Below are 26,449 nucleotides of genomic sequence, written 5' to 3'. Positions count from 1 at the left end.
CGGAGGTCTAGGTGGGCATATTTGGGAGTTCTCGGAGGGGCCGTGCCCTCTGCACGCAGGAGGTAGTCTGGAAACGGTACTCCTAGAGGGTGGGCGCCAGTGGATCGGCGCGGCTGGGCCTCGCGCGGAAGTGTCTTAGCTGGGGCAGGGCCCGGAAGGGCCCGTTTCCCACCTGGATTAGGATGGTTCCGATGGGGTCGTAGTTCTCAGTCTCCTGTGCCATGGCTGGGACAGGGGAGTACCACCTCTCCGAGGAGCGGTCTCTGAGCGCTGAAGCCCGGTGCCTGGAGCGCCCGTCCCCATGGCAACTCCACGCGCAGCCCAGCCTGTTCTACGCCGGGAGCGGAAGAGGGGGTGTGGGAGGAGTCAGAGCAAAACGGTTCCTTCCGTCGACGCGCCCTTCTTTGTGCGTCTCCCCCGCGCGCAGGCGGCCGTGGTATAGCCCAAGGCGGAAGCGGCTCTCGGACGCCACTGGCTCGCGAGCGCAGCTATGGCTGCAGGCGTCCCCTGTGCGGTTGTCACTAGCTGCTCCTCCACCTTCTCCGGAGACCGGCTGGTCCAGCGTGAGTAGCGGGGCTCCTGGGCCGACGTCCAAGTCACCCCAGTCTCAGCGGGCTCCGGCCTTAGAACCGCGGTCTCCCTGTCGGCCTTTGTCGTCGCGGGCCCGGGGCTTTTACTTCACTGCGCCGGGGCTCGCGGCTTCTCGGGTGCCGCTTCGACCCGGTGCGGGTGTCCAGGCCCCGCAGCTGCCTTCCCCTAGCTCTCACACTCATTGCTTGTCTGCCGGCCCAGCGCGCTGTTGCTTTTCTTCCGGCTTTTTCTGCAAAGTGGGACTCATCCCTGCCCCGCCCAGCCCACGGGTCGTTGCGGGCTCCTTTGAGTTGAACCGAAGGGCGCCCTGGAAATTGTACCGAGTTACTCGGGTGTAAGGTGCAGAAACTGGGATGCTTGTTGCCGTCCCTGCCTCCAAGGTGGAGAGTAAGTTTCCTCTTGGCCCCCCGCTTGATGTATATGATTTAACCTTGTGTCTTCCACCGCAGTTGTTGTCTGCCGTGCCTTCCTCCTGAGGCGTAGGCTTTCGGGCAGCGTTAGCTTTTGGGTGTTCCTGGGCCTAGTTTGTTGGCTTCTGGACCTTCGCTGTCAAACTAAAGAACTCTTTTTTTTTTTTTTTTAAATTTATTTGACAGACAGAGATCACAGGTAGGTAGAGAGGCAGCCAGAGAGAGAGGAAGGGAAGCAGGCTCCCTGCCGAGCAGAGAGCCTGATGCGGGGCTTGATCCCAGGACACTGGGATCATGACCTGAGCTGAAGGCAGAGGCCTTAACCCACTAAGCCACCCAGGCGCCCCAAACTAAAGAACTCTTAAAACTTAGGCGAGACCAGTGTTATAGACAGCACGGGACTGGGTCCCGGGCTCAGCTCTTTGAGTAAAGGATTCTGTGAAGTTGATTGTAACCCAAGACATCTGTTTTAAGTGCATGGCTGCGAGTCAGAGCAGTGACTCTCAGCTGCGTGAGAGTGAGTGCACTTAACCTCCACCCTGCGGTTTTCTTATCTGTAAGAAGGTGATGATGTTCACTGCATTGTACTTAACTCAGAGGCTGGCATAGATTTGATAAATGGTAGTCATTGTTTTTAAAGCACATTATCTCTCTAACGCCCAGTGTCCTGGTCTCCTAAAAATGGGTCATATGAGCCCATCTCACAGAATTATTTGAAGGACAGGTGACATTTTGAAAGCATTTCGTAAACTGTAAAGCGTCACGTGGCTATATATATTTTTTTCTGTACCTGTCGAGTGACAGGCAGGACGTCCTCCAACACAGATATTCTGTAAACTTAGTTATCACCTATGACCACTTAAAAAGTTCTTCGCCAGGGTAGAAATCTAATTATAGCACTTAATAAATGAAGTAACTGTTCTCTGCCATTTCCTTACCCCTTAGTAGTGCTCCTTCCCGTTTATTCCCTTTCTTTTCTTTTTAAAAGGTTTTTTCATTGTAAAAGCATTTACATTTAGCATAACCAGAAAAGAGAATGTCAGCTATGGTCTGTCTCATCACCCAAACACAAATACTGTTAACATTTCTGTGCATTTCCTTCTAGTCTTTTTTCCTATGCTTATGTTAAAAAATTATAATTACATTTCATACATAATTTTAGCCTATTTTATGTATAATTTTTATGTTTTATACATTGTTTTTACATTTTGTATGTTAAAAATTTTAAATATTTTTGTTTTTAAATATATAAATATAAACATAATTAACACGTTTATAAAATATATAACAATTTATATAATTTATATTTTACATATAATATTTTTGTGTGTGTATATATACATATATTTATTTACTTATTTATTGAGATAGAGAGAGAGAGGATGCACATGCATAGGGCAGTGGAAGAGAGAGAATCCTAAGCAGGCTCCACACTCAGCACAGAGCCCTGAGAGTGGAGGGGCTTGATCTCACCACCCTGAGATCATGACCTGAGCTGAAATCAAGAGTCAGACTCTTAACTGACTGAGCCAGCCAGATGCCCCTGTGTATAATTTTTACCCTGATATTTTTCATTTAGTATTACATAATTTATGATCTAATATGCTTTCCATCATACTTTGCCTCTAGTGAATGTAAAATTTGCTCAAGATTCTTAAAATTCTCGGTGTATTTAACTTTATAAAATAATTACATGTATTTAGATTTCCATTACTGATATATAAAGGCCTTTCAAAGCCAGTCTCAAATATTTGTTAAGTATTCTGATGGCTATGGTACTCCTCTGTGCACTTTAAGGATCAGAATTGGCAGACATGGTCACTTCATTGAAAGAGCTGATGACCTATAGTTGGCAAATAGTAACACTGTATTTCTTTAAAGTACATTGGCATCCTTAGGGGTAAAATTAATTCTGTAAAATAATCCACTTTTTTTTTCTATATGTAAAATCCCTCTTAGTCAACTTTTGTGTTGATTAAAATTAGGTGGCCTTTCCTTTGTGATTCCATTAATGCTGTGTAGGGAAGAAATAAGAGCAGTTAGTAAAGACAGTACTTGTAAGGAGAAGGGAACTTGAACAGAGGGCTTTATCTTCTCTTCCCAGGTTTTTGATAGGGAAAGGGTGGGTAACACTAGACAGCAGTATTCGCTGAGCACCGATTCTGTTTTATTATAATTAAGGATTGCCTTAAATTAATCATGAATGGAGTCTAATTTTGATGTAAGAGATAAAGATGACCATAATGAATGATGTTTGTCAAGTGTTCCATCGTATTAGGCCACAGTATGATTTTGGATTGAATCTGAGCTTTTTGGGGAAGGTCTGGTTTCACTTCATTCATCAGGAAGAGGAACGTTAGGGTTTCTCCAGTTTCTTTCAACATCTCATCTGTTTTACCGCTTTTATCTAATGGGAGATATTTCATAATCAAATAAGTTTGTTGTAAATACACGTGAAATAAAAGCGAATAGGCCTCTGCTGTGGATAAAGTGCGTGCATGGATTTTCTGAAAAACTTTTACATTGTGTCACTCAAAGGCCTTATTTTCAGTATTTTGAGTGGGTCCGACATCAGATAAAGGGCATTTCAGACTTACATTGTAGACTTTTAAAGGGGAATGAAGGCTCAGGATGCTTGAGGACCTCAGGTATGAGAGCAAGTGTATGTACTCCAGGCCAGACCTCTTTCCACCTCAAATATATGCATATGAAGATTTTACTTTCATTCTGGGAAAGTATATTCTGATATTAAGCACAGAGCTGGTCTCTGTGCCAGTTACTGCAGCTAAAATGACAAGGTGCTATTCCTTCTCTTAAGAGAGAGCATGTGCGATACTTGTTCATATATTAGTGTGAATACCTAAGTTTTAACATTTTACACTACTTTCATAGAAGGAACTTTTATTTTTTATTTAACTCCAGTATAGTTCATATACAGTATTTAGATTAGTTTCAGGTATACAGCATAGTGAATTAATGATTCTATACATTACTCTGTACTCATGAAGGTAAATGTCCTCTTGGGACACCTGGATGGCTCAGTCGGTTAAGTGTCTGTCTCTTGATTTTGGCTCAGGTCATGATCACAGGGTCATGAGATCGAGCCCTGCTTGGGGCTAGCGCGGATTCTGCTTGAGGATTTTCTCTCTCCCTCTGCTCCTCCCCCTTCTTGTGCGGAAACACTCTCTCTAAATAAATAAATAATAAAATCTTAAAAAAAAAAAATTAAGTGTACTCTTAATCCCCTTCACCTGTGTGACCCATCCCCTCACATACTTGCCCTCTAGTAACCATCTGTTCTCTGTAGTTAAGAGTATTTTTTGGTTTGTCTTTTTTCTTCATCGTTTTGTTTCTTAAATTCCACATGTGAATGACATCATATGGTATTTGTCTTTTTTGACTTATTTTGCTTGGTATTATACCCTCTAGATCCATCCATATTGTCACAAATGACAAGATTTCATTCTTTTTTTAATGGATGAATAATATTCCATTGCATATATATTCACTTCTTTATCCATTCATCGATCAGTGCACACTTGGTCTGCTTCCATAGTTTGGCTGTTGTTAATAATGCTGCAATAAACAGAGGTGCCTGTATCTTTCTGAACGAGCCTTTTTGTTTTCTTTCGTTAAATATCCAGTAGTGGAATTACTGAATCTTACGGTAACCCTATTTTTAATTTTTTGAGGAATCTCAATACCTTTTTCTACTCTTAGAAGGAGCTTTAGATAGAAAAGTCCCTGGAGACTTGCTTGATGTTGTTGAGATGTGTAACGCCCACTCAGCAACTGTAAGGCACTCGGGTTTTACATCTGAACATTTGGAGCAAAATTCTTGCTTTTAGCAAAATGTGGAAATTTGGAGATCTTAAAACCATAGCAAACATTTGTGTGTATATCAGTACTCTTCTCAGACGTGTTCTTATGTCTTTTAATTTGGTTCTTATATCCCTGTGAAGTCATGAAGTCAGATTATCTCCATTTTCTAAATGAAGAAATCGTGGCTTAGAAATACCAGGTGACTTGGCCAAAGTGATCAAGTACTAAGTGTTGGAGCATATGTTCGCTTCAGGATTTGTTTGCATGGATACGTGAGTGCAATGTGTTGGAATTCCTTAGCAATCAGAATTATTTAACTTTAAGATGGTGGCATTGGTGTAAGAAATGACAGAGAAGATTGACCCGTAAAAGAGTAAAGGTTTTAAAGTAGGAGGTTTTAAATAGAGGGTTTTGCATTTCTATTTAGGAGGTTTGAAATCTAAATTCTGAGTGAAGAATAAATAGCTTTGTCTAGAGGACCTATATTTATTTATTTATTTTTATTTTTAAGATTTTGTTTATTTATTAGAGATCACAAGTAGGCAGAAAAACAAGCAGAGAGAGGAGCGGGGAAGCAGGCTCCTCCCTGAGCAGAGAGCCGGATGCTGGGCTTGATCCCAGGACCCTGAGATCATATCCTGAGCCGAAAGCAGAGGCTTAACCTCCTGAGCCACCCAGGCGCCCCAGGACCTATATTTAAAAAGAGCATTATGTATGCCTGATAGTTTTGAACAGTATCTGGATTTTTATTTTCTCAGTTGAGTGTACTCATAGTAGAGGCATATTATATCTTAGTCACGCCTATCCAGGATTAACATTAAAAATAGAAAGTTATTCAAGATCATCTTTACCATCCCTTCTAGATATAAAATCCTATGTTACCATGTTATTTTTATGCTAGATTATATAGCGCTTCTTATCTCAGGCATTCTTAATTTTTGTGTATGCATTTTTTTTGAAAACTGCCCCCCCCCTTTTTGGTAATATAATATCACATTCAGCTCGTTGACATTAATACAGTCCACCAGTCTTACTCAGATTTCCCCAGTTTGGCTTTTACTCATTTGTGTATGTGTATGTATTCTACACAATTTTGTCACCTGTGGTTTGTGTATCTGCCACCGCAGTCAAGATCCTGAATACCACAGGGATCCCCTTGTATTGCTCTTTTATAACCACACCCACCTCTCTTCCAGGTTATGTTCCCAGTCTTTATCCCTAGCCCCGGCAACCACTAATCTGTCCTCCATTTCCAAAATGTTGTCATTTCAAAAATGCTACACAGTTAGAACCATAGAGTAGATTACTTTTGGGGATTGTTTTTTCTGTTTTTTGTTTTTCTGCTCATCATGATTCCTTAGAGGTTCATGCATATTGTGTGTGTCAATTCATGCCTTTTGACTGCTGAGTAGTATTCCACAGTAAGGATGTGCCACAGTTTATTTACCTGTTGAAGCACTTCCAGGCTGGTTCCAGTCTTTGGTTCCTGGTCCTGTTTTTGTATGAAGTTTTATTGGCACACAGGCATGTCCATTTATTTACATTTTGTCTGTAGCTGCGTTGCAGAGTTGAATAATTGCACCACAGACCATATAGCCCACAGCCTAAAATATTTCCTAAAATATATCGGGCCCTTTTTTGAAGAAGTTTGACAGCCTGTGTTCTGAGCATGTGTACAAGCGTGTAGTAATCTGCTTAACTGTTAGAACATTTGAATGCTATTGTTATGATCATTCTAATCATTTTGCAAAGAAATTGCAGCATAGACAAATTAAGTAATTTGCTCAAGGCCAAATAGCTGAGCCAGGTTTTAAAACCCAGGCAGTCTGGCTCTGGGAACTGCCTCTTAACCAGTCCTGCTCTCAATTAACTCAAGAAAGGGGAACTGAAAACAGGAAAGGCACCAGAGGGCCAGCAGCTGAGCCATGGGGGTTTTCTTTGAAGGCTGAAGGGATAATGGGATTTAGCCTGTGGTCATTTGCTTTCTTAGGAGAATAATACTTGGAACAGAGCTAAAATTTCTCACTAATTTGAATGTAGCAATTCCACATAGGACTTTCTATATTTTTCCGGGGTTTAACTAAGGCTCAGGCCTCAGGTCCTGGTCACCTGCTTCCCACAGCTCCCCTGGCAAATAGAAAATTTGCAGAGCCATTGTTTTCTTCTGCTTCTTTCCCAAGGATTTGCAGTTAAGTAGGGACCTGGTCCTAGAGAAACCTCCCTGGACTAGGGGGGATGTGAAATGGTGGCTTTTAAACAAAATGCATTCTTTTCCTCATTTTAGATGGGAAGACTTAGGCCCAGCTGAGATCTGGGTCTCCCTTTAGGATGATCAGCTATCTTGATTTTCCCAGGATTGAGGATTTCTTTCTTTCTTTCTTTCTTTTTTAAGATTTTATTTATATGACAGAGAGAGACATCAAGAGAGGGAACACAAGCAGGGGGAGTGGGAGAGGGAGGAGCAGGCTTCCCGCTGGAACGCAGGACCCTGGGATCATGACCAGAACAGAAGGCAGACGCTTGACTGAGCCACCCAGGCACCCCGAGGATTTCTTTTTAATTGAAGTATGGTTGACATATATTAGTTTCAGGTGTACGACCTTGTGATTTGACAATGATAAACATTATAAAATGCTCACCACAAGAGTGTAGTTATCATCTGTCACTGCAAAAAAATTATTGCAGTATTACTGACTATATTCTTTGTGCTGTACTTTCTTATCCCTTGACTTATTTTATAACTGGAAGTTTGTGTTTCTTAATCTTCACCTATTTTGCCTATCTCCCCAAACCCTCCCTTCTGGTGTCCACCAGTTTGTTCTCATATTTATGAGCCTGTTTCTGTTTTTGTTGTTTTTAGATTCCATGTAGAAGTGAAATTGTACGGTATTTGTCTTTCTCTGACTAATTTCCACTAGCATAATAGCTTCTAGATCCATCCATGTTGCATTTTAAAGTTGCAGAAGACAGTCCACATTTGGAGTAGAGAATTTGACTTTTTTTGTTTGGAATTCAGATGCTCTTAACCATGGAAATAGTGCTCTCTGGTCCTTAGTCCTTAAACCTGCAGAACCGGATAGCTCAATTATGTATGATGGGTAAACTAGGCTTTGGGGAATTCCATAGGCAAAGCCAGCCATCACTTATGACATTGTTTCTTTGGGGAACATTCATTCTTCTTCAAGACTGGGCGTTTGTTTCTTGCCCTATTAGACCCCTATACTTACAAAAGGATCTTAAAGGAATTTACTAAGGAGAACATTTTTTTTTTTTTTAAACAGTGGAAGGGAGTAGTTTTATTTTTTTTATGTTTTTAAAGATCTTATTTATTTGACAGAGAGAGATCAGAAGTAGGCAGAGCAGCAGGCAGAGAGAGAAGGGGAAGCAGGCTCCCTGCTGAGCAGAGAGCCCGATGTGGGGTTCGATCCCAGGCCCCTGAGATCATAACCTGAGCCGAAGGCAGAGGCTTAACCCACTGAGCCACCCAGGTGCCCCAAGGAGAACATTCTTATTTTAAAGGTAGGGTCTTGCTTAGTCGTTAAGCCTCTGCCTTCAGCTCAGGTCATGATCCCAGGGTCCTGGGTTTGAGCTCAGCATTGGGCTCCCTGCTTAGCGGGAAGCCTGCTTCTCCCACTCCCCCTGCTTCTCCCACTCCCCCTGCTTGTGTTCCCTCTCTGCCTGTCTCTCTCTCTGTCAAAATAAATAAAATCTTAAAAAAAAAAAATGGGGTCTTTTCATACATCCAACTTAGCTGACCGACATTGTCCAGCAGGGAAGAGGATAAAAGCTTGGGTTTTTAAAAATTTACATTTTCTTTAGCTGCTTTAGTATTCTGAGGGGACTCTTTTACTCTGGGAATAAGATATAATTTTTGCTTAAGCTAAGTTGTTTATTTTGTTGTGGTAGGATCGCTCTGCCTTTGATTTGATTGTATATTTCTAAGGCTTTATTTTCTTCAAAGAAAGAATGATTGGGCTAACAAGATCTTCCATGAACGGTTTAAGGTTGTCATCAGACAGTGAGTGATACCATAAGTGGTCTGACTAAAGCAGTGATTTCAACTGGTATGGGGTAGAGGATTGTTTTTAGCTATTATACTTAATATATTTTTAAATTTTCAATTAACAGTAAAAGAGGCCTTCAGATTTTTATTTTGATTAAAAGAGAGATGTTACGTCATCAGCCTAAGGAGGAAAAATATTAAATACAAGTTCATATTCTCTCCAGACCCAAAAGAACTTACAAAATGTGCCTGTGTTATCCTTCTAGTGTGAGCATGGCATGCGTGTGGGGGTGTGTATTTATGTGTGTGAGAGAGAGAGAGAGAAATTCAAGCTCAAACAAGTTGTGATTTTACAAGGTTGTTCAGCCCATAAACACTGGGGAGCCAAGATTTAGTTCTAGTTCTTTTATATACATGAGACGTAAGTATCTTGGCAGCTAAAACTGTGTGTATCCAAGGTGGAGTTAGGGATAGGAAAAATTACAGTAAAAGATTTTACCACTAACATGAGAACTTTTATGGCTTACATTAAGTGTACACTTTTTCCTTCGTGGTAGTTAGAACCTTAGTAGAGTAGAACCTTTCATAGGTTAAATAATACACCTTTATGGGTGTCCTAGTTTGGTTCCTTGTGGAGTAGAGAATTTGACTTTTTGTGTGAACTTACTGTAGATGAGGGAATGGTCATAAGGTGTTTGCCTTTCCAACAAATGGCATTCCAATAAAGAGGGAGAGGAGTCCGAGGAGACACATGAGAGGAACAGAATTCTGCATTATCCCCTGTTGCACGGAGCCATTTATGGTACAGAGAGTTTTGTACCGTCCTGGACGAGTCTAAATGTATCCAGACCCAGACCTTTGCTTCTGGGCCATTCAGCTGCTTATTTTTGTGCAGCAAAAAGTAAAAACATCTAGGAAGTGTGCAGTCGTCGTTTGGTTTAAACAGCTTGTCCCCTGTGATTCCTCAACAAATAGTGGTGCTTCCTAAATAATGAAATCTGATACAGGACCGTTTTTTAAAAGGTTAAGGTATGAAAATTGTTTTGAATATGTCTGGCAGAAATGATAATCTGGACATGACATTGTATTTGTGTTGGAGCCCGTGCACATAGATAACCAACCACAAACACATCTCTAACAATTACTCATCCAGAAAGCAAGACTGACGGAGCTTAAGACAAAGAGGACCATTGTGAAACTCAGCCTGTGTCATGTTGTGGGTTCAGTAACAAATCACCTATTTAGGGTTTAATTTTCCACACTGACCTGAAGCCGGTTCTGCGTGAAGATGGGGAAAAGTATTATCGTCCTTCAATCAAAATCCAAATCTGTATGCTCAGAGCAGGAAAATGTGTAATTATTTGGTAATAAACAGCTGAACTAAGAAAATTGCCATTCTGTCTGAATTCCTTTCAGGTTGTTCAGGGGTTTTATGGGGGCATGGGAGAAAGACTTTGTGAATTGAGCACTGAGTTCTACCCTTTTCCTGGCTATTTTGACTTTAAGCAAGTTAACTTCCTTCCCACAAATAAGTTGTAGTGTTTTTACCTTTGCTGTCATTGTTTTAAGTCTCTAAAACATCATGTGCCTTAGGTTACCTACCTCCTCAGTAAAAAAAGGACATTATCTTTGAGCTTCCATGATTTTTTTTCTTCCAGCTTTTTTGGGATATCATTTAAATATCCTAAAACCCACTTAGTTTTGGTACAGAACATTTCTGTGATTCTGGAAGGAAGCCTCCTGCCTATTTGCAGTCACTCCCCACTCCCACCCCCCAGTTCTACGCAACCACAAATGTACTTTATAGATTTGCCTTTTGTGGGCATTTTATTTAAAAGGAATCCTGTAATATGTAGTCTCTCGACTTTGCCTTCTCTTAACATTTTTGAGATTCATCCGATTATAACATATACTTCGTATTCCATTGTATGGACATACCACACTTTATGCCTTCATCAGGTGATAGACATTAAGTTGTTTCCACTTTTTGGCTCTTAGGAGTAATGCAGTTATGGAGATCGAAAGAAATTGCTATGCTATTTTAAGAAACCGCCAAACTATTTCCCAGAGTGGCTGAACCATTTCACGTTCTCATCAGCAATGTATGGAGGTTCCAGTTTCTCCTCCTTTTCAACAGCACTTGTTACTGTGTTTTTCCATTACGGTCAGTCTAGTGGGTGTGAAGCAGTATGTCACTATAGTTTTTTTTTTGTCATCTCATTAATGAGTTGTAAGAGTACTTGATATATTCTGGATACAGGTTACATAAATAATTCACATATATTTTCTCCTGTCTTATGACTTGTCTTTTGGTTTTCTTGATGGTATCTTTTGAAATGCAAACATTTTGAATTTTGATGAAGTCCAGCATGTCATTGTGTTCTTTTTTCATGTGTTGCCCAATCATTTTACCCTTCTTGAAGGAGCTTTGAGGTCCTGGACGTGGGATGTGTTAGCTTTATGGTATTCTCCCATGCATCAGGCTTATTTTGAATAAAGGGGCTACAGAGTAGATGTTCCTCATTAAACTTACTCTGTTTTGGAAAATTCATCACAGACACATTTACCTTCTTTCAGAATAAGTTAGCATCTGCCGCAGATCCTGTTGTCATCCCGAGCAGACATTGACGTTTTTTTGGGTGAGGTTTGAAAAATTAACGTTTGAATGTGAAAAGTATTTTCATTTCATAATGGTCCTATTTAGGCTTATGTCTTCTTTTTTCCAGAAAGCCACCATTCACAAATTATTTTGAAAACGTCTAAGGTTAATTGCTAAATACATTTTATGGTTACAATAACTAAGACACTTGAGGCAGATTTTACCAGAGGTAGATTTTAAAAGGTTGTAATGCCTGGCTAGTTTCAGTTCTGTGAGAAAGTATAAAACCAACTTTGCATTCCAGAACCTGTATTGTGTTTCATAAATACAGCTATGTCAGTTCCTCAGGTTCCACAAGATCAGGGTTGCTGAGCCTTAGCACTGTTGACATTTCAGGCCGGGTAATCCTGTATCGTGTAGGTGCTATCCTGGGCATCAGAGGACCCTTAGCAACATTCTTAGCCTCTGCCCAGTAGATGCCAGTAGCATCTCCCAACTTGTGACAACCAAAAATGTCTCCCGATGCTGACCTGTTCCCTGCAGGGGCATGGCCACCCCTCCTCCCCATAAAGAACCACAGCTTTAGATGTGTATCTAGAATTGTGATTTTGAATAAATAATAGTAACAGAATTCAAAGAAGTCTCTCTTCCGTTTCCATAGGTGGGGATTGCCCCCAGGGTTGATAAAATGGTCTTTGCATGCAGCTGGTAAAATGTAGGGGCTGGTGATTCCTCCCTGGCCCTCACAAAGCACTTCTCCATGCTCTTTCTCCCTTTCCTGCCAGCTTCTTGCTGTTCTTTTGTGCAAGTTCGTCTCACTGCACTGTGAGATCTTCTGAGGGCAGACCATGTAGTATTCGCCCTGCCCCCTGCCTCCCCCACCCCCAGTTATTTTAAGATGCAGCTGTGGTGACCGATTCCAGATGGTTCCTGGGAGCAAGCAAACTTCAGGAAAAGGAGGAGGGCTGAGTGAGATTTCCTCTGCTCTGACTTCAGAATGCTCCCATTGTGATACAAAGAGCCCTGGAGTGTCAGGCGATGTGGATTTCAAGGGCCACCGGAGAGGAGGGGTGTGAGAGGAAAGGGTAATTAAGCGTTGTAAGCAAAGCAGAATTGCTATCCCCTGATCTGCCCCTGGAACTAGGGGAATAATCTCTTCATAGCGGCTACTAAGTACTGGACAGCAGCACCCACCTTTGGGCCCTTCTCATGAAATCCTGGCTATAACATTGTAACAAGTTGCAACAATGTAGATGCTTAACCCACTGAGCCACCCAGGTGCCCCTCATTATGATTTCCGAAGGTCTCTCTTTCCTTGCTTGCTAATGAAAACTCTGGCTTTCATATTTTTTTCCTAAATCACATTTTACTCAATTCTTCTCTTTCATAATGGCTACTTTCCCCTTCAGCTGACGTCAGACTCTACTGCCTCCTATAATTTTCCTAATTGCTTTCTCTTCTGTTTTAGTCTGTGCCTTAACAATGGGAAAGAAACGTTTGAGAAGGTGTATTTTGGGAAGGGAGGGGCCTGAGTAGCTTAAGGAGGTGGCGATTTTCTAATTCCACTTTCTCTTACCAGCTCCTCTCAGTGCATCTCTGACCTAGCCTCCTGCCCATAGGCAAAAACTTGACCTGGGGAGGAGGAAAGGAGCATTCCTGAGGGCCACTCTGTGTCCAGTGCCTGCCTGTGCCTTCTCATGCACTGTTTCATTTAAGTTGCAAGAAGCCATTTGAAGGGTGTGTGTGTGTGTGTCCACTTTTACCACTGAGGAAATGAGACACACAGAAGTTAGTTGTCTGATCCCAGGTCTGAGCTGTCTCTGTTTGATGGCCTTCTCTGTTGCGGTTAGTACCACCAGCACAGAGTCGGGGGAGAGGAACCTTTGGTCCCCAGAAGAGTGGATCCTGTGAAGGACACTTGTGCGTGGGGTGGGAGGTCATGATATCTCGCTGTAAGGTCAGTTTCAGTTCCATGAGGAAGGATAAAACCAGGTGAGTACTGGTCTCCAGAAGGATCATTTTGATTCGGAATGGCAGCTACCATTTCCCTCTGGGCATAGAAAATATGATTTAACCACTAGACAACTTCTCTTCACAAAGAATGACTTGATTAGTTAGGGGAACATTAATTCAGCTGGAGTCAAAAGTGTCCTTAATTCTACGACCAAGGAAGATAGGAATAAGCCAAGTAGTATCAGTGCACTTAGTTTAGAATAGATTTGTTTTGGGGGCACCTGGGCCGCCTCTGTTGGTGAAGCGGTCATCTCTTGATCTTTGTTTAGAGATCAGATCTTGATCTGAGTTGTGAGTTCAAGCCCCAGCTTGGGTCCGTGGAGCCTACACATGCACAGCACAATAGAAGGGACTTTTTTTTTTTTTTTTTTTTTTTTGCCTTTTTTGCGCTAGAGTGGATAGGTGAGGGGGTAAGGTAAGGGTAGTGTGTGTATATGTGTGTGTGTGTGTGAGAGAGAGAGAGAAAATGGATATTTTCGGGGTTCTGGGAATTCACCTTGGAACTTAGGTTTGCTTTCCTAATTAATGATACAGAGAATATCACCTCTTACTGACTCTGAACTAAAGAAAGCTAGCTGCCTCCTCCTCTGTGATTGCTTGCCGGTTTTACCCTCTTTGAGGGTAGCAGCGTAATGACAGAGGAAGCACGGAGGGGGCCTGAGGACAGAGGAGTGGTTGGGTTGCTGAGCTGACATGCTTCCCGGGCGTGCAGCTCTCTTCAGCTCTTTTGAATCGTTCTTGTCACTCACTTGCCATGTGGGACTATCAGGGAAATAAGCTCATGGAAGAATTGAGAAGTAAATAGGAATTGCTGGATTATTGCCGGCTGTCTAACAGTTTCAAACAGGGAAAAAGATTTATACTTGCACTTAGAACCCGGGAAAGGTTTATACTTGCTACTGGAACTGGGTTGACATTTAACTTCTCATCTGAAAACACTACAGATTAACTATTTTAAGCTGTGAGACCAAGTCTGTGGTAACAGACTGGCAATTAATCATCTAGTATTTGTCTCTTCAAAAATGATGTATTACAGCCCCACCAGGTGGCTGCCAACAGTGTGAATGAGACAGGCCAACACCCGCAAGGAGGAGGGAGAAGCTGCTCTTGATTTTATTTGTGCATCATTTTGACTGCATCAAAAGTCAGCTCAGGGAAGGGCAAAGAAGGGGGAAAGAACACTGTAGGGCTTTCTAGGAAGTCTGGCAGAAAACCCCCACACAATCACTGTGACTCAATTTCGGACACAGAAAAACCCCAAACCCAGGCAGAGTTTTTGAATGAGTTACTTGTGTTTCGGGCTCGTATATTCTGGTGCCCTAGTTCTGGCTGTTATTTTTAGTTTTTCTAAAAGAGCAGGGGATACTGTAGGCCCATGGGTTAGTTTTGGCTTGTGACCACTGGACGCTTGAACGTGATCTAGCTCAGATTCTAAACATCACATGCTGTAGTGTAGTAGGAAGAAATAAAACTGGTGACCTGAATTTCATTTTACGTCCTTCTCCTTTAAGCAAATGGCTTCTTTTTTTTTTTTTTTTTTTGGCCCTCAGTTTTCCCATCTGTGAAATGAGTAAATGATACTGGCTGATCTCCAGAAACTCTTAGTCATGTGCATGAGCATTTGAGCAATTTTTGTTTTAATCTGGAAAAGAATAAACGTGTTAGACGCTTGAAACCAAATAAAAAAGATGAGTGAGAAAAGCTATATTTAATGTAGACATTTACATTTTTTAAATTAAACTCTACATTATTATATTGATGACAAGAAGAATGAGACCGTTCACTCTTCTCTAGTTGTGAGATGGCACAGATGTGATAATAAAGTCCATATGCAGCCTCGCTGAAAGTATCTGATTAGACATAAAATGTTAAAAATAAAAGAATCTGATAAGTAAATTGAGCTATCAAGTTATTCTAAGCAGCACAAGGAGTATGAAAACACACACACACACACACACATACATACATACATACATACACAGAGCTATGAAAACACCAAAAGGTGAAGTTTGTTTTCCCAACTTACAGTTCTGTTCTCATCTAGGTTTAGAGAAAAGAGAAATTGTTTCTTTCTGTGTGTTCAGTAAATATCTTCCTCATTTGAAAATCAGACAGTATAAAATTGAAATTTTAAGAGCTCTGAATAACATACTTCGGTTTGTTGTCTTGTAGTTTATGCACTGATTGATTAATAAGATGAAGCACCCTTCATGGACCCAGATATCCTAAATTGCAGCTAGTAAGTAGGTGACCGCTCCATTGACTTTATTTTTTCATGTTAGTTGAAGACAGTGATTTCAAAAAAGCATAACTGAAATTTTCTTCCAATTTTTGACGATACTACCAGTTTAGGAAATATCATGAACCGGTTGTGACAATGGTAGGAATCCTCGTCCCACACTCCTCGTACCTTGCCCCTTAACAAATTTTACCCTTTGTGTTTGCCCACTTAAAAAAAAAAAAATGTTAATTTGTTGTTTTAAAAAATTACCCAGGAATGAAGAAAACTGATTCCATATGGTGGCTCCTCCTACCCTTAAAAAAAAATCAGCGTATACATTTTTTGCTACTTCCTTGGTTTAGTTTGCCTTCTTCCATATGTGCTTTTATCGGCATATCGCTGTGCCGCCTGCTTGAAGTTTGGGAGATTAGCTTTGAATGCAGCATAGACTTTGATCTAGGAGGGTTGTTGTTTTTTTTTTTTTTTTTTCCTGTGAGACATTTACACGAAAACAGTCTTTGATTGTCATACTTTATCTGTTCCTCCTGTGTATTTCCTACCTGAACTGGTCATGAGGCTCCGTGAAGGACATCGCAGCTGGTTGCTGTTGATGGAGAATTAGTAAAAGATTACTCCAGGTAGAAATTAAGCAGCAACAACTGCTGATTTCTTAAAGAGACAAGATAAATTCAGGGTTTCAAATATTGGCACAGACCTCATGATAATTTTAAAAAGCAACAATTCTGGTTGTGGTGAAAAATTTTAGAAAGTTAGTTTCACAATGTACCATATGTCAAATGTAGTCTTACATCTATTTTAAATTTAGTTTCCTATTTTAATTTAAAAAAGGGGTTTTGTTTTCAGACTTGTTCCTCCTAGTAACCACATGACGAAAGTTTACCAATGAAAAGTATGCATATGTCACACACACATTTTATATGTTATTATACATTATTCCCAGCAGTCTTTCGGACTAAACAGTTTTCCTCTATCTTTTTGTTGACCAAAAACTATGGCAGTGGTCCACATATGTAATCTCAGCTCTGGAACTGAAAGTTTAGCTCCTAGTTTTCTGGGCCCTGCTAATTGTGAGTTTGAGGGATATTTCCCATGTTCATCTTCATTTGCATCGAAAAGGAGTGTGTGGCCATTTTGCCATATATTCTTATAACCCAGTTTCATTGGAGTGTTATTTTACTTCTCTAAGCTTACTTTCCACCTTTGTATAAGACAGAGGCTGTGGGTATGGATGTGAGAGATGGGAGTTTAGGATAGAACAATTTCTAATGTTTTCCTCTTGTGAATATTTTATGGCATTATGGAAGCAGACTGCTTTGGTGGCTCCGGGACCTCATCTCTATTTGTTCTTCATTGACTTAGCTTTTACTACAAGAATTTCGTTGGTTCTAGCCATGTTGCACAGGGGTTTCTGAAAGATTTAGGTATATTCTAAATAATTAAATGTGCTTGGCTATTATGTATTTAAATTATGCCAAAAGTATCTTTATCAAACAAAAATTGGAGTTGGCTTTCAAAGAATCTGAACAAGGCTGACTATAAATGGAATTGGGGTCATTTATCAATATCCTTTCTTTTATATCATTAGTTGAATTAATGTGTAAGCATTTGGCCCAAGGAAGATGTTTAGCTTTTATTTTATTAATGGCTTAGCCTTACTGCTACCTTCCTTGTAGCTTGCAATAAGCACAGATAGTTATAGATTGTTGAAGATTCTTGTAACCTTCCATCTCACATGAAGTCCGTAAGCAATAAAATAAATGTAAGCTGTTATTCTTCCTCTTCTACTTGCTCTTTTCTGGGTGTATGGTTACATGACTATTTTGTCTTCTGTCTAACCTAGTCACAATCGTTTTTGTGCTCTTAGAGAATAAAAGCCAACGAGTTAAATTATGTCATCGTTACTTTTATAATCAAATGCTAGAGAAGAAAATGCCCTGATAAATGGGGGGGGGGGCTTTTGAAATCCGTACACAAAGAGGAGTAGGCAAAGGTACCATATTAATCTGGTACCTTTTTTTTGGTTTTTGTTTTTCAAGATTTACCCATTCATTTGAGAGAGTGAGGGAGAGCAAGCAACTGGGGGCAGAGGGAAAGAAACTTCAGGCAGACTCCTTGCTGAGTGGAGCCTGACGTGGGATTTGACCCCACGACCCATGAGATCATGACCTGAGCTGAAACCGAGAGTCAGAACGCCCAACCGGCTGAGCCACCCAGGCGCCCCAATCTGGTATCTTTTTGAGAGACTTGATCAGTGTGTATCGGTGTTGCACTTCCCATGGTAACGTTGTGTCCTTTGTTTAGATATCCTCGGAACAGAAGATCTTGTTGTGGAAGCAGCTGCCGATGCTGTGAGGTTTTATCCCTGGACCATTGATAATAAATACTACTCAGCAGATATCAATCTGTGCGTGGTGCCGAACAAATTTCTCATCACTGCAGAGATCGCGGAGTCTGTCCAAGCATTTGTGGTGTACTTTGACAGCACACAAGTAAGATTTGGTTTGCTAGGGACCTTGAGTGAGAAATTATTTGGTGCTTTCTTTATCCCGCCCCCCCCCCCGCACGCCTTTTCCATGAGTTCTCTTACTGTCTCTTCTTCTGGTTGTTTGTATGTTTGTTTTTCCTCCCTCTAGAAGTCTGGTCTTGATAGTGTCTCCTCATGGCTTCCACTGGCAGAAGCATGGTTACCTGAAGTCATGATCCTGGTTTGTGACAGAGTGTGTGAAAATGGTAAGGCATGCCAATGGGACCATGGTTGGTTCATATAATTGCTGTCCCTTGGTAAACAAAATATACTTTTGTTTTCTTAACTTAGAACAGTACATCTCCTGTGATTATATTACTTTACAAAGTATTTTTAGCTATTTCTTTTTGGAATCTTGCAATATTTACATTTTATTTTTTTAAGAATGGACAGTTCGGGTTTGAGAAATCATTTTCTTTATTTTGGATGCCTTTATTTTGGATGCCTAACACTGAGGGTAACACTGAGATTAATGGAAGCGTTGCAGTGATATGCTGTTTTAAAAAATTTTACTTATGAAGATTCTTCTGCACATTAGGTGTAAACCGACAAAAAGCTCAAGAATGGTGTATCAAGCATGGCTTTGAATTGGTAGAACTTAGTCCAGAAGAGTTGCCTGAGGAGGATGGTAAGTATTTATGTGTCAGGAGAAACATGGCTTTGGAGATGTGAGGGAGTATTTTAATGCAGGGAAGAAGAGTCAAAGTGAAATTCAAAAAACATTTTTTCCTCAGCTGTTTAAAGAGATTTGTGCACAACCCACTGGTGTGGTCTTACTATTAACCAAATAATCCATATTTTTTGCTTTACCACACATGTTAGGATTTTTCAAATACTGTTTTTCTTATAGATAAATGTAGAGGATTTCTACCTTAAATCTTAGTCATTTCCTGAGTCTCTTATCCTTTGTCCTCTGCCAAAAAAAAGAGGATTTGACCCATGCACTAAATAGTTAAAATTTATGTTCCTTATTTTGAATTTCTCACATCCTGAGGCCGAATTCCCAGGAACCGTAGGGGGCATGTCGGCCCTGTTTTTATGTCCTTTAGACATGTGAGACTAAAAACAGACTCAGAATGCCCCCAGCGCCAACCCCAGGGTAGCTCTCCACTTAACTGCCTTCTGTGATACTTTGGACCTTCCATTTCTTCACCCTTTCTCTTCTCTTCCTTCACTACTCTTCTCACCTTCTGTCCTTCAGCATCTACCTGTGGCGGGACCTGCCAAGAGAAGACAGGTTTTGGGCCACCAAAACCTTATAGTCCAGTACAGGAGATAAACACATACATGAACAATTGAATTGCCTAATGGAATGTCATAAGTATTTAAAAATATATGGGTCCTGTGGTATTTCAGAGATGTGAGAGATTATTTCTGTTTAGAAATTCCAAGACTGTCGTGGCATCATGAACTTTCACATGTCACTTGCTCCGTGGGGAAGAAATGAGAAAGGCACAGGGCTCGTAGTGAGGGGACCAGTAGGGACGTGGCGTTAAGATGCCAGTTGTTGCAAAAGACATTCTAAGAGACAGCCAATATGAATTAAAGTACATAGACAGGATATAAGTAATCATTCTACGAAACCTATTTTATTTTATTTTATTTTATTTTATTTTTTTTTAAAGATTTTATTTATTTATTTGACAGACAGAGATCACAAGCAGGCAGAGAGGCAGGCAGAGAGAGAGAGAGGAGGAAGCAGGCTCCCTGCAGAGCAGAGAGCCCGATGTGGGGCTCCATCCCAGGACCCTGGGATCATGACCTGAGCTGAAGGCAGAGGCTTTAACCCACTGAGCCACCCAGGCGCCCCATACGAAACCTATTTTAAAGGGAATTAAGAAATCTCTTTTTATATTCTGCCTTATTTAGAATTTTTCCAGAATTTTACCTTTGGGAATAAAGCCCTTCCAGAGAAGAATAGGATAAAAAGGTTGATTTTTCTCCCTCTACATTTTTAATAATAATTGAAAATTAACAAGTACAATTTCTCTTCCCATGTCTTACAGGTCCCCTAAACTTGGGCCTTGTTTTATGTATGTGAGCATGTACATAATTGCTTATTTCTGACACTAGAATTTTCTCTTTATCCCGTTGTCCTTCAGAGTCCACATTTGAGTCTTTTATTTAAATCTGTTTTTAGGGGCGCCTGGGTGGCTCAGTGGGTTAAGCCTCTGCCTTTGGCTCAGGTCATGATCCCAGGGTCCTGGGATCGAGCCCCGCATCGGGCTCTCTGCTCGGCGGGGAGCCTGCTTCCTCTCTCTCTCTCTGCCTGCCTCTCTGCCTACTTGTGATCTCTGTTAAATAAAAATTAAAAAATCTTTAAATCTGTTTTTATTTTGTAATTTCTTCTCCCTTATACCACCATACATCTCCTTGCTCCTCGTCTGAACAATGTTCTTGCATTAATATCGCTTAATATTGAAATAGATTTTGACAGATCTTTAGATGAAGTAATGAAATCCTCCCTAGAATTTTTAAAAATAAACCATAAGCTTTGTATGTGTGTATCCTAACACCAGCATGAGACCTCCTGCTTGTCTGGACTAGATTTCATCTTACTGGTTCTAGCTCTTTAGTTCAGACCGTATTTTTGGTTTCTGTCATCTGAAGTGTTAGTTATCCTTTTAAGAACTGAATCACTCATAGTTCAGGTAAACATGCCTTTTATTTCTTTATTTAAACATCGAGGTGAGAAAGTTCACTTTGTATTTTCAGTTTAATCCTTGCCATTGTTTCTGTTAGGATGGTAGGTTGCTGTTCTTCGGATGACTCATCCAGCTCTCAGTCCTTATGGAGCGCTTGCTGTCCTTCAGGCACTGTGTTGGGTGGTGAGCCCCGCCTAGAGGGGGGTTTACAGGGGTGAATCGTCACTTCCAGTGCCTCTTTCTTCTGGGAGAGGTGTGTGCAGAGTGGCATCAGCCCCACTTTTCTTTGAGAATAGCGTACATGATTTGCCCTTGATCAAATAGCTAACAAATTATGGAGCCTGAGTTCTACCTCTCCCTCTGCTGCTCCCCCTGCTTATTCATGCTCTCTCTCTGTCAGATAAATTTAAAAAAAAAAAAAAAAAAAAAGCCTGAGTTCCAGATCAGATTTTCGGACTTCTAATTCCATGCCCGGCCAGGCCACTAGACACGGGTTCTATGTGGATTGTGCTCCATAGGCTCTTAGGAGACTTTCTCCTTCAGGCACATGGAAACTACTTCTGCCGTCATTTACCGTATCCAGTCTTATAACACTCATTTCCATCGTACACATATCTGCAAGCTGAGCATATCACCTTGTTAGTATGCTAACTGGGATTACTGCCCTGTTATTTTATGTAGTATCAGCTAAATTCCAGAAGCAAAATAGTACCAATACTAACCCAGCTGAACTAAGTTGTTGGTTTTTATTTTTAATGATCCTTGCCTGTCTCCTACATTTATGGTTATAGTCATTTTACTTCTCTTAAACTCTCTTTCTCCAATCAGGAAAATTGTTCTCTGAATATCTACTATAAATAATAATTGTTACTCTGTGATTCCCAGGAGAAGGTAGGGGCATTTACAGCATTTTGTGGCATACCAAGAGGACCATCCCTGCCTTCAGGAAACTCATTCTCCTTAAATAGCCAAAATTGGTGTTTCCAAAGCTTTGCCAGGATTGTATAATTAACAGGAACTCACATTTTCAGGAAAATATGAGTAGATTCCATTGGTGAGGTGATACAGATGACTTTATCATAGAAACCTTTTATAAAGTGCATTTATATCATTGTTTTAGTTTCTAGGATATTCTTATCAAGAGCTCTAAGCTCTGTATTGTTTTCCTTACTAGGTAAGTTACAATGTTAAGTACCAACTAAACAAGATAACTAAGCCACAGTTATTTAAAAGTATGGTTTGGGTGACACACACACACACACACACACACACACACACGTGTGTGTGTGTGTGTGTGTGTGTTCAAATACGTGTATAAATATATCTGTTTCTCCTCCTGATTAGATGACTTCCCAGAATCTACAGGAGTAAAGCGAATCGTTCAAGCCTTGAATGCGAACGTGTGGTCCAATGTGGTGATGAAGAATGGTAAGTAACTTAGGACTAAAAACCTGAGGGTTTTTGTTCTCCTTTTCCTTGTAGGTTTTAAATTATTTGTGTATATGTGGAACCATTTGGCTCATATAAAATCTATAGATTTGTTCAATTTTTGCCTACTTGTGATCTTTTTTTTTTTTAAAGATTTTATTTATTTATTTGATAGAGATTACAAGTAGTCAGAGAGGCAGGCAGAGAGAGAGAGGAGGAAGCAGGTTCTCCACTGAGCAGAGAGCCCGATGTGGGGCTCGATCCCAGGACCCTGAGACCATGACCTGAGCCGAAGGCAGAGGCTTTAACCCACTGAGCCACCCAGGCGCCCCTGCCTACTTGTGATCTTTGTCTGTCAAATAAATAAATACAATCTTTTAAAAAAAGCCAAAAGTAAGATTTCTAAGAATTTGTAATGTATGTTTAATAGTTAATTTGATAAGAATTTAGGAACTTAGAGCTTGCTTATAATAAGCCTAGCATTGTCATGGGGGACCTGGCTCAGTCATTTAAGCATCTGCCTTTGGCTCGGGTCATGATCCTGGGTTCCTGGGATTGAGCCCTGCGTTGGGTGCTTTACTCAGCGAGGAGTCTGCTTTTCCCTCTGCCCCTTTCCCCCACCCCATTCATGCTTACACTTTCTGCCTCTCTTTCTCTGAAATAAATAAAATCGTAAAGAAAAAAAAAGAAAGCCTAGCATTGTCTTTGGGTTTGAGAAATACCCCCAAAATTGTAAAACATGAACCCTGTCCCTAAGGAACTCATGGTCCAGCTATGGAATCGAAGTGTGCACCTTTAACATGCTATGTAACCATGCAAGGGAGTCTTTGATGAGTGCAGAATGACAGATACAAGTAGTAAACACATAGAGGTCAGATATGTGGCCGTTGTTGTGGGAATGAGTATACAGAGAGTGCATCAAGGTGAAAGCAAGTCTTGGCCGTAGTGTTCGTGGGATGGTCAAGATTTGGGTAGTTGAAGGGGGAGAGTGCCAAGCAGGGGAGGAAGCATGGCATGAAGAATAATGGTGGTGTGTTCAAGGGTCACTTAGCAGTTGGAGTTAGCTTAGAAGAGGGAGGCCTGAAGGCTGGGCAAGAGCATCTGGAATTTTCCTGATAGGAATTGGTGAGTCACTAGCACTATTTTACCCAGAGAGTGATGCAAAGAAGTTGGCATCTTTCAGAGGTTAACGTCATGGTGGTGTGCATGTGAGTTTGGCAGTTGGAGCAGGTGGAGGTAGACCTGAAGTCAGGGACACCAGGCGGCAACCCGAGAGTGAGGTCGTGGGGCCTGGGCTGATACAGTGGCAAGTGGCCATGGGGCGGGAAGCCAGAGCTGAGATGCAGCGAGAAGGGCGTGGGCTGGTTGGTGCACGTTGGCCCCTGACTGTTGGTATCAGTTTAATGAGGCTGCCATAGAGAAGTACAGCACACCGGGAGCGTAGAACGGCAGGTGGTTACTATCTCCGAGTTCTAGAAGCCAGGTATGTGAAACCAAGGTGTCTGCAGAGCCATGCTCCCTCTGAAGGTGCCCGGGAGAGATCTGTTCTGTTCTTGCTTCTGGCTGCTACCAGTTCTTTGGCTTGTGATAGCATGCATACCTCCCGTCCTCGCACAGCCTTCTCCCCATGTGCCTATGTTCACATTTCTTTTTTGTATGAGGATAATAGTCATACCGGGACACCTGGGTGGCTCAGTTGGTTAAGCAGCTGCCTTCGGCTCAGGTCCTGCGATTAGGTCCTACATCTGGGTCCTTGCTCAGTGGGGAATCTGGTTTTCCCTCTGCCTATTCTGCCTGCCATTCCCTCTGCATGTACTCTCTCTCTGGCAAATACATAAGATCTTAAAAATAAAATAAGGACAGTAGTCATACTGAATTAAGGGCCTACTCTACTTCAGTGTGATTTCATCTTAACTAATTATACACACAAATAAGGTAACATTAAGGTAACATGCTGAGGTACTGGGAGTTAGAACTTCTACCTGTGAATTCAGTGGAGGGTACAGTTCAACCCATAACATAGTCCTTTAGGAATTGCTAATTGTGTGGTATTTTTCTGTCATGTAGCACTTGGATGTCTCAACAAGTACACCATGGTAGGTGAAACACTACAGAAAGGAATGAGAAAAAGCCTATTTACACTGAGCTTACCCAATGTCCCCTAAGAGTCAAGTGGAAAATCAGCCTTATACAAGTAGAATACTTCATTTCAGTTTTTGGTTGGCACTTGAGTGTTAAGTGAGATTGGGGCCCTTTTGCTTGCCTGAGATCTGACCTGACCCATGTCATTCTGGAGAATCTCCTTCTGGTATAGTAAGCTACTCCTTCCCCTTTTCTCCCCTTCTATCCTTCTTCTCCCCCACTTTACTCTTTCTAGGGGGAATCTGATGTATCTGTCACATTGAGTTGCAAAGATAGATGTTATTCTTTTACAGTAGCGATTAAAATAATGCCCTGCTAGATTTAGATTTTAGCCTATGTTGTCATCTCCCTGTTACTGAAACAAACTCAGAATGAGGCTTGGTCCTTCTCATTCCTTCATTGAGCAAATCCTTCTTGAGCATTTATCATCAGCATTGCTGTACACGATCTTCACTATAAAAATATGTTTAAGGTATGGTACATAAACTGAATCAATTTGGAATAAAATTATATTCAGTGGTGCTTGTTAAATTTATGAGAACTATTTTCAGAGAAGCTTACTCGGCTTCAATCACTGTTTGGAAAATCTGCCTCCCCACCTGACCCCGTCAGTTCATACATTCAGGAAGTACTGCCTTGTAATTTACATTTATAGCTATACATTTAGAGGCGGGACTGAATACACTTTATTACTTTGGAATTATGGTCAAAGGTGTTTTCTGAAAAAAGGCTGTTCTACCTGTTTTAGACACCAAACAATATTCTTAAGAGAATTGCAGAGCAAGGAGGCATACTGTGGAGATTTCATGACTCTGCCCTGAGCATCTCTAACCTTTTCTCTTCAGTGTTGGTACGCTGATTTTACAATTCACAAAAAGCCGAAATACTACCAGTAGCTTAATTCCATGTTTAAGAGGATCCTGAACTGTGTGGTATGAAGGAGACTTAACTCCTCTCTAGGAGGAGCCCTGGATGTGGAAATACAGCCCAGGTCTTAGGCAGTGTCAAGGACATCCTTGTATAGCTCCACATCTTAGATTAGAGACTGAGCACTGTGTGCGTATGGGTTGGGTCATGTTACTCCTCCAGAGTGACCTACTTCCCGTGCTCTTTGCAGGACTTTGCTTTGCTGGTGGTCTGGGGACCCAGGGAACTGCTCCTTCCTCCCACCAGGCTTTTCGTGAATGTCTGCCAGCAGGTGCTCACAGTAGTTAAATTTGGTTTTGGGGCATCTCCTCCTCTAGATCTTTTTCTCTTACACCCCCAATCCTTTCTCTTTTCTCTTTTTCTTCTTTTGTCTTTCTCTTGCTTTTAAAAACTGGTGGCTAAATATATGTAGCATAAAATTTCCTATGTTAACCATTTTATATGTACAGTTCAGAGGCAGGCAGTAAGTACGTTCACATTGTTCTGCAGCCATGACTACTGTAGGGTTTTTAAACCAGAAAAGTGTTTAAATCAATAAGTTGGTTGACAAAGAAAGATATTAGAGGTTTTCTTTTTTCTTCTTCTTCTTTTTTTTTTTTTTTTACTGGAAGTCCATCCAGTTATTTTAATGAAGGAATAAATGTTTACACAAGATCTTAGAGTGTAGTATACCTAATTCATTCCAAGGCTACCATAACAAACTCCAACCCAAGCCCTTCAAGATAGGGGCCGGTAAAGAAAATTTCTCATTCGTGAACACAGATGCCATGATTTTAATAAAAAGAATAGCATTTAACTACTGTAATACATGGCCTTACACTTTATTATGTTGTAGTGGAATTTCTCCTTTACTGCTGTTTCTCTAAAGAATCAAGCGACAGTTTCCAGTCCTAACATTGTCACCGAGCTCTGTGACCTTGGATCTCATTTTGCCTGGGATTCATTTGTAATCTGGAAAATGGAGTTGAGCTCCATTCATTGCTCCCCGATGTGGCTACCCATTCCAGTCACCTGGAACACCTTTACCTGTGCCTCACCCGGAGTGTTTCTCTCGGAAAGGTGGTAGGGGGGGTGCGCAACTGTAGTTTACTGTAAGTTCCTTG

The 26,449-nt window shown here is 41.1% G+C and overlaps 2 protein-coding genes across 10 annotated transcripts in view; one reads left to right on the top strand and one right to left on the bottom strand.

Moving 5' to 3' along the window:
• Positions 1 to 490, bottom strand: part of IQCH (IQ motif containing H) — a 189,211-nt gene extending 188,721 nt beyond the window's left edge. For 4 of the 6 annotated variants that reach the window (XM_047738468.1, XM_047738469.1, XM_047738470.1 and 1 more), the window contains exon 1: positions 173 to 490. In XM_047738468.1, coding sequence (XP_047594424.1) covers positions 173 to 223 — 51 coding nt within the window. In that variant the 5' untranslated portion in view covers positions 224 to 490. The remainder of the gene's footprint in view (positions 1 to 172) is intronic. The other 2 variants (XM_047738475.1, XM_047738474.1) reach the window with 2 other exon arrangements.
• AAGAB (alpha and gamma adaptin binding protein) overlaps positions 406 to 26,449 on the top strand; it is a 50,076-nt gene continuing 24,032 nt past the window's right edge. For all 4 annotated transcript variants that reach the window (XM_047738485.1, XM_047738484.1, XM_047738483.1 and 1 more), the window contains exons 1-5: positions 406 to 563; positions 17,982 to 18,169; positions 18,314 to 18,410; positions 18,743 to 18,832; positions 22,194 to 22,277. In XM_047738485.1, coding sequence (XP_047594441.1) covers positions 491 to 563; positions 17,982 to 18,169; positions 18,314 to 18,410; positions 18,743 to 18,832; positions 22,194 to 22,277 — 532 coding nt within the window. In that variant the 5' untranslated portion in view covers positions 406 to 490. The remainder of the gene's footprint in view (positions 564 to 17,981; positions 18,170 to 18,313; positions 18,411 to 18,742; positions 18,833 to 22,193; positions 22,278 to 26,449) is intronic.

This window comes from Lutra lutra, chromosome 7, assembly GCF_902655055.1.
Source record: "Lutra lutra chromosome 7, mLutLut1.2, whole genome shotgun sequence".
NCBI classification, from domain to species: domain Eukaryota; kingdom Metazoa; phylum Chordata; class Mammalia; order Carnivora; family Mustelidae; genus Lutra; species Lutra lutra.
This window is presented reverse-complemented; position numbering and strand designations above follow the sequence as displayed.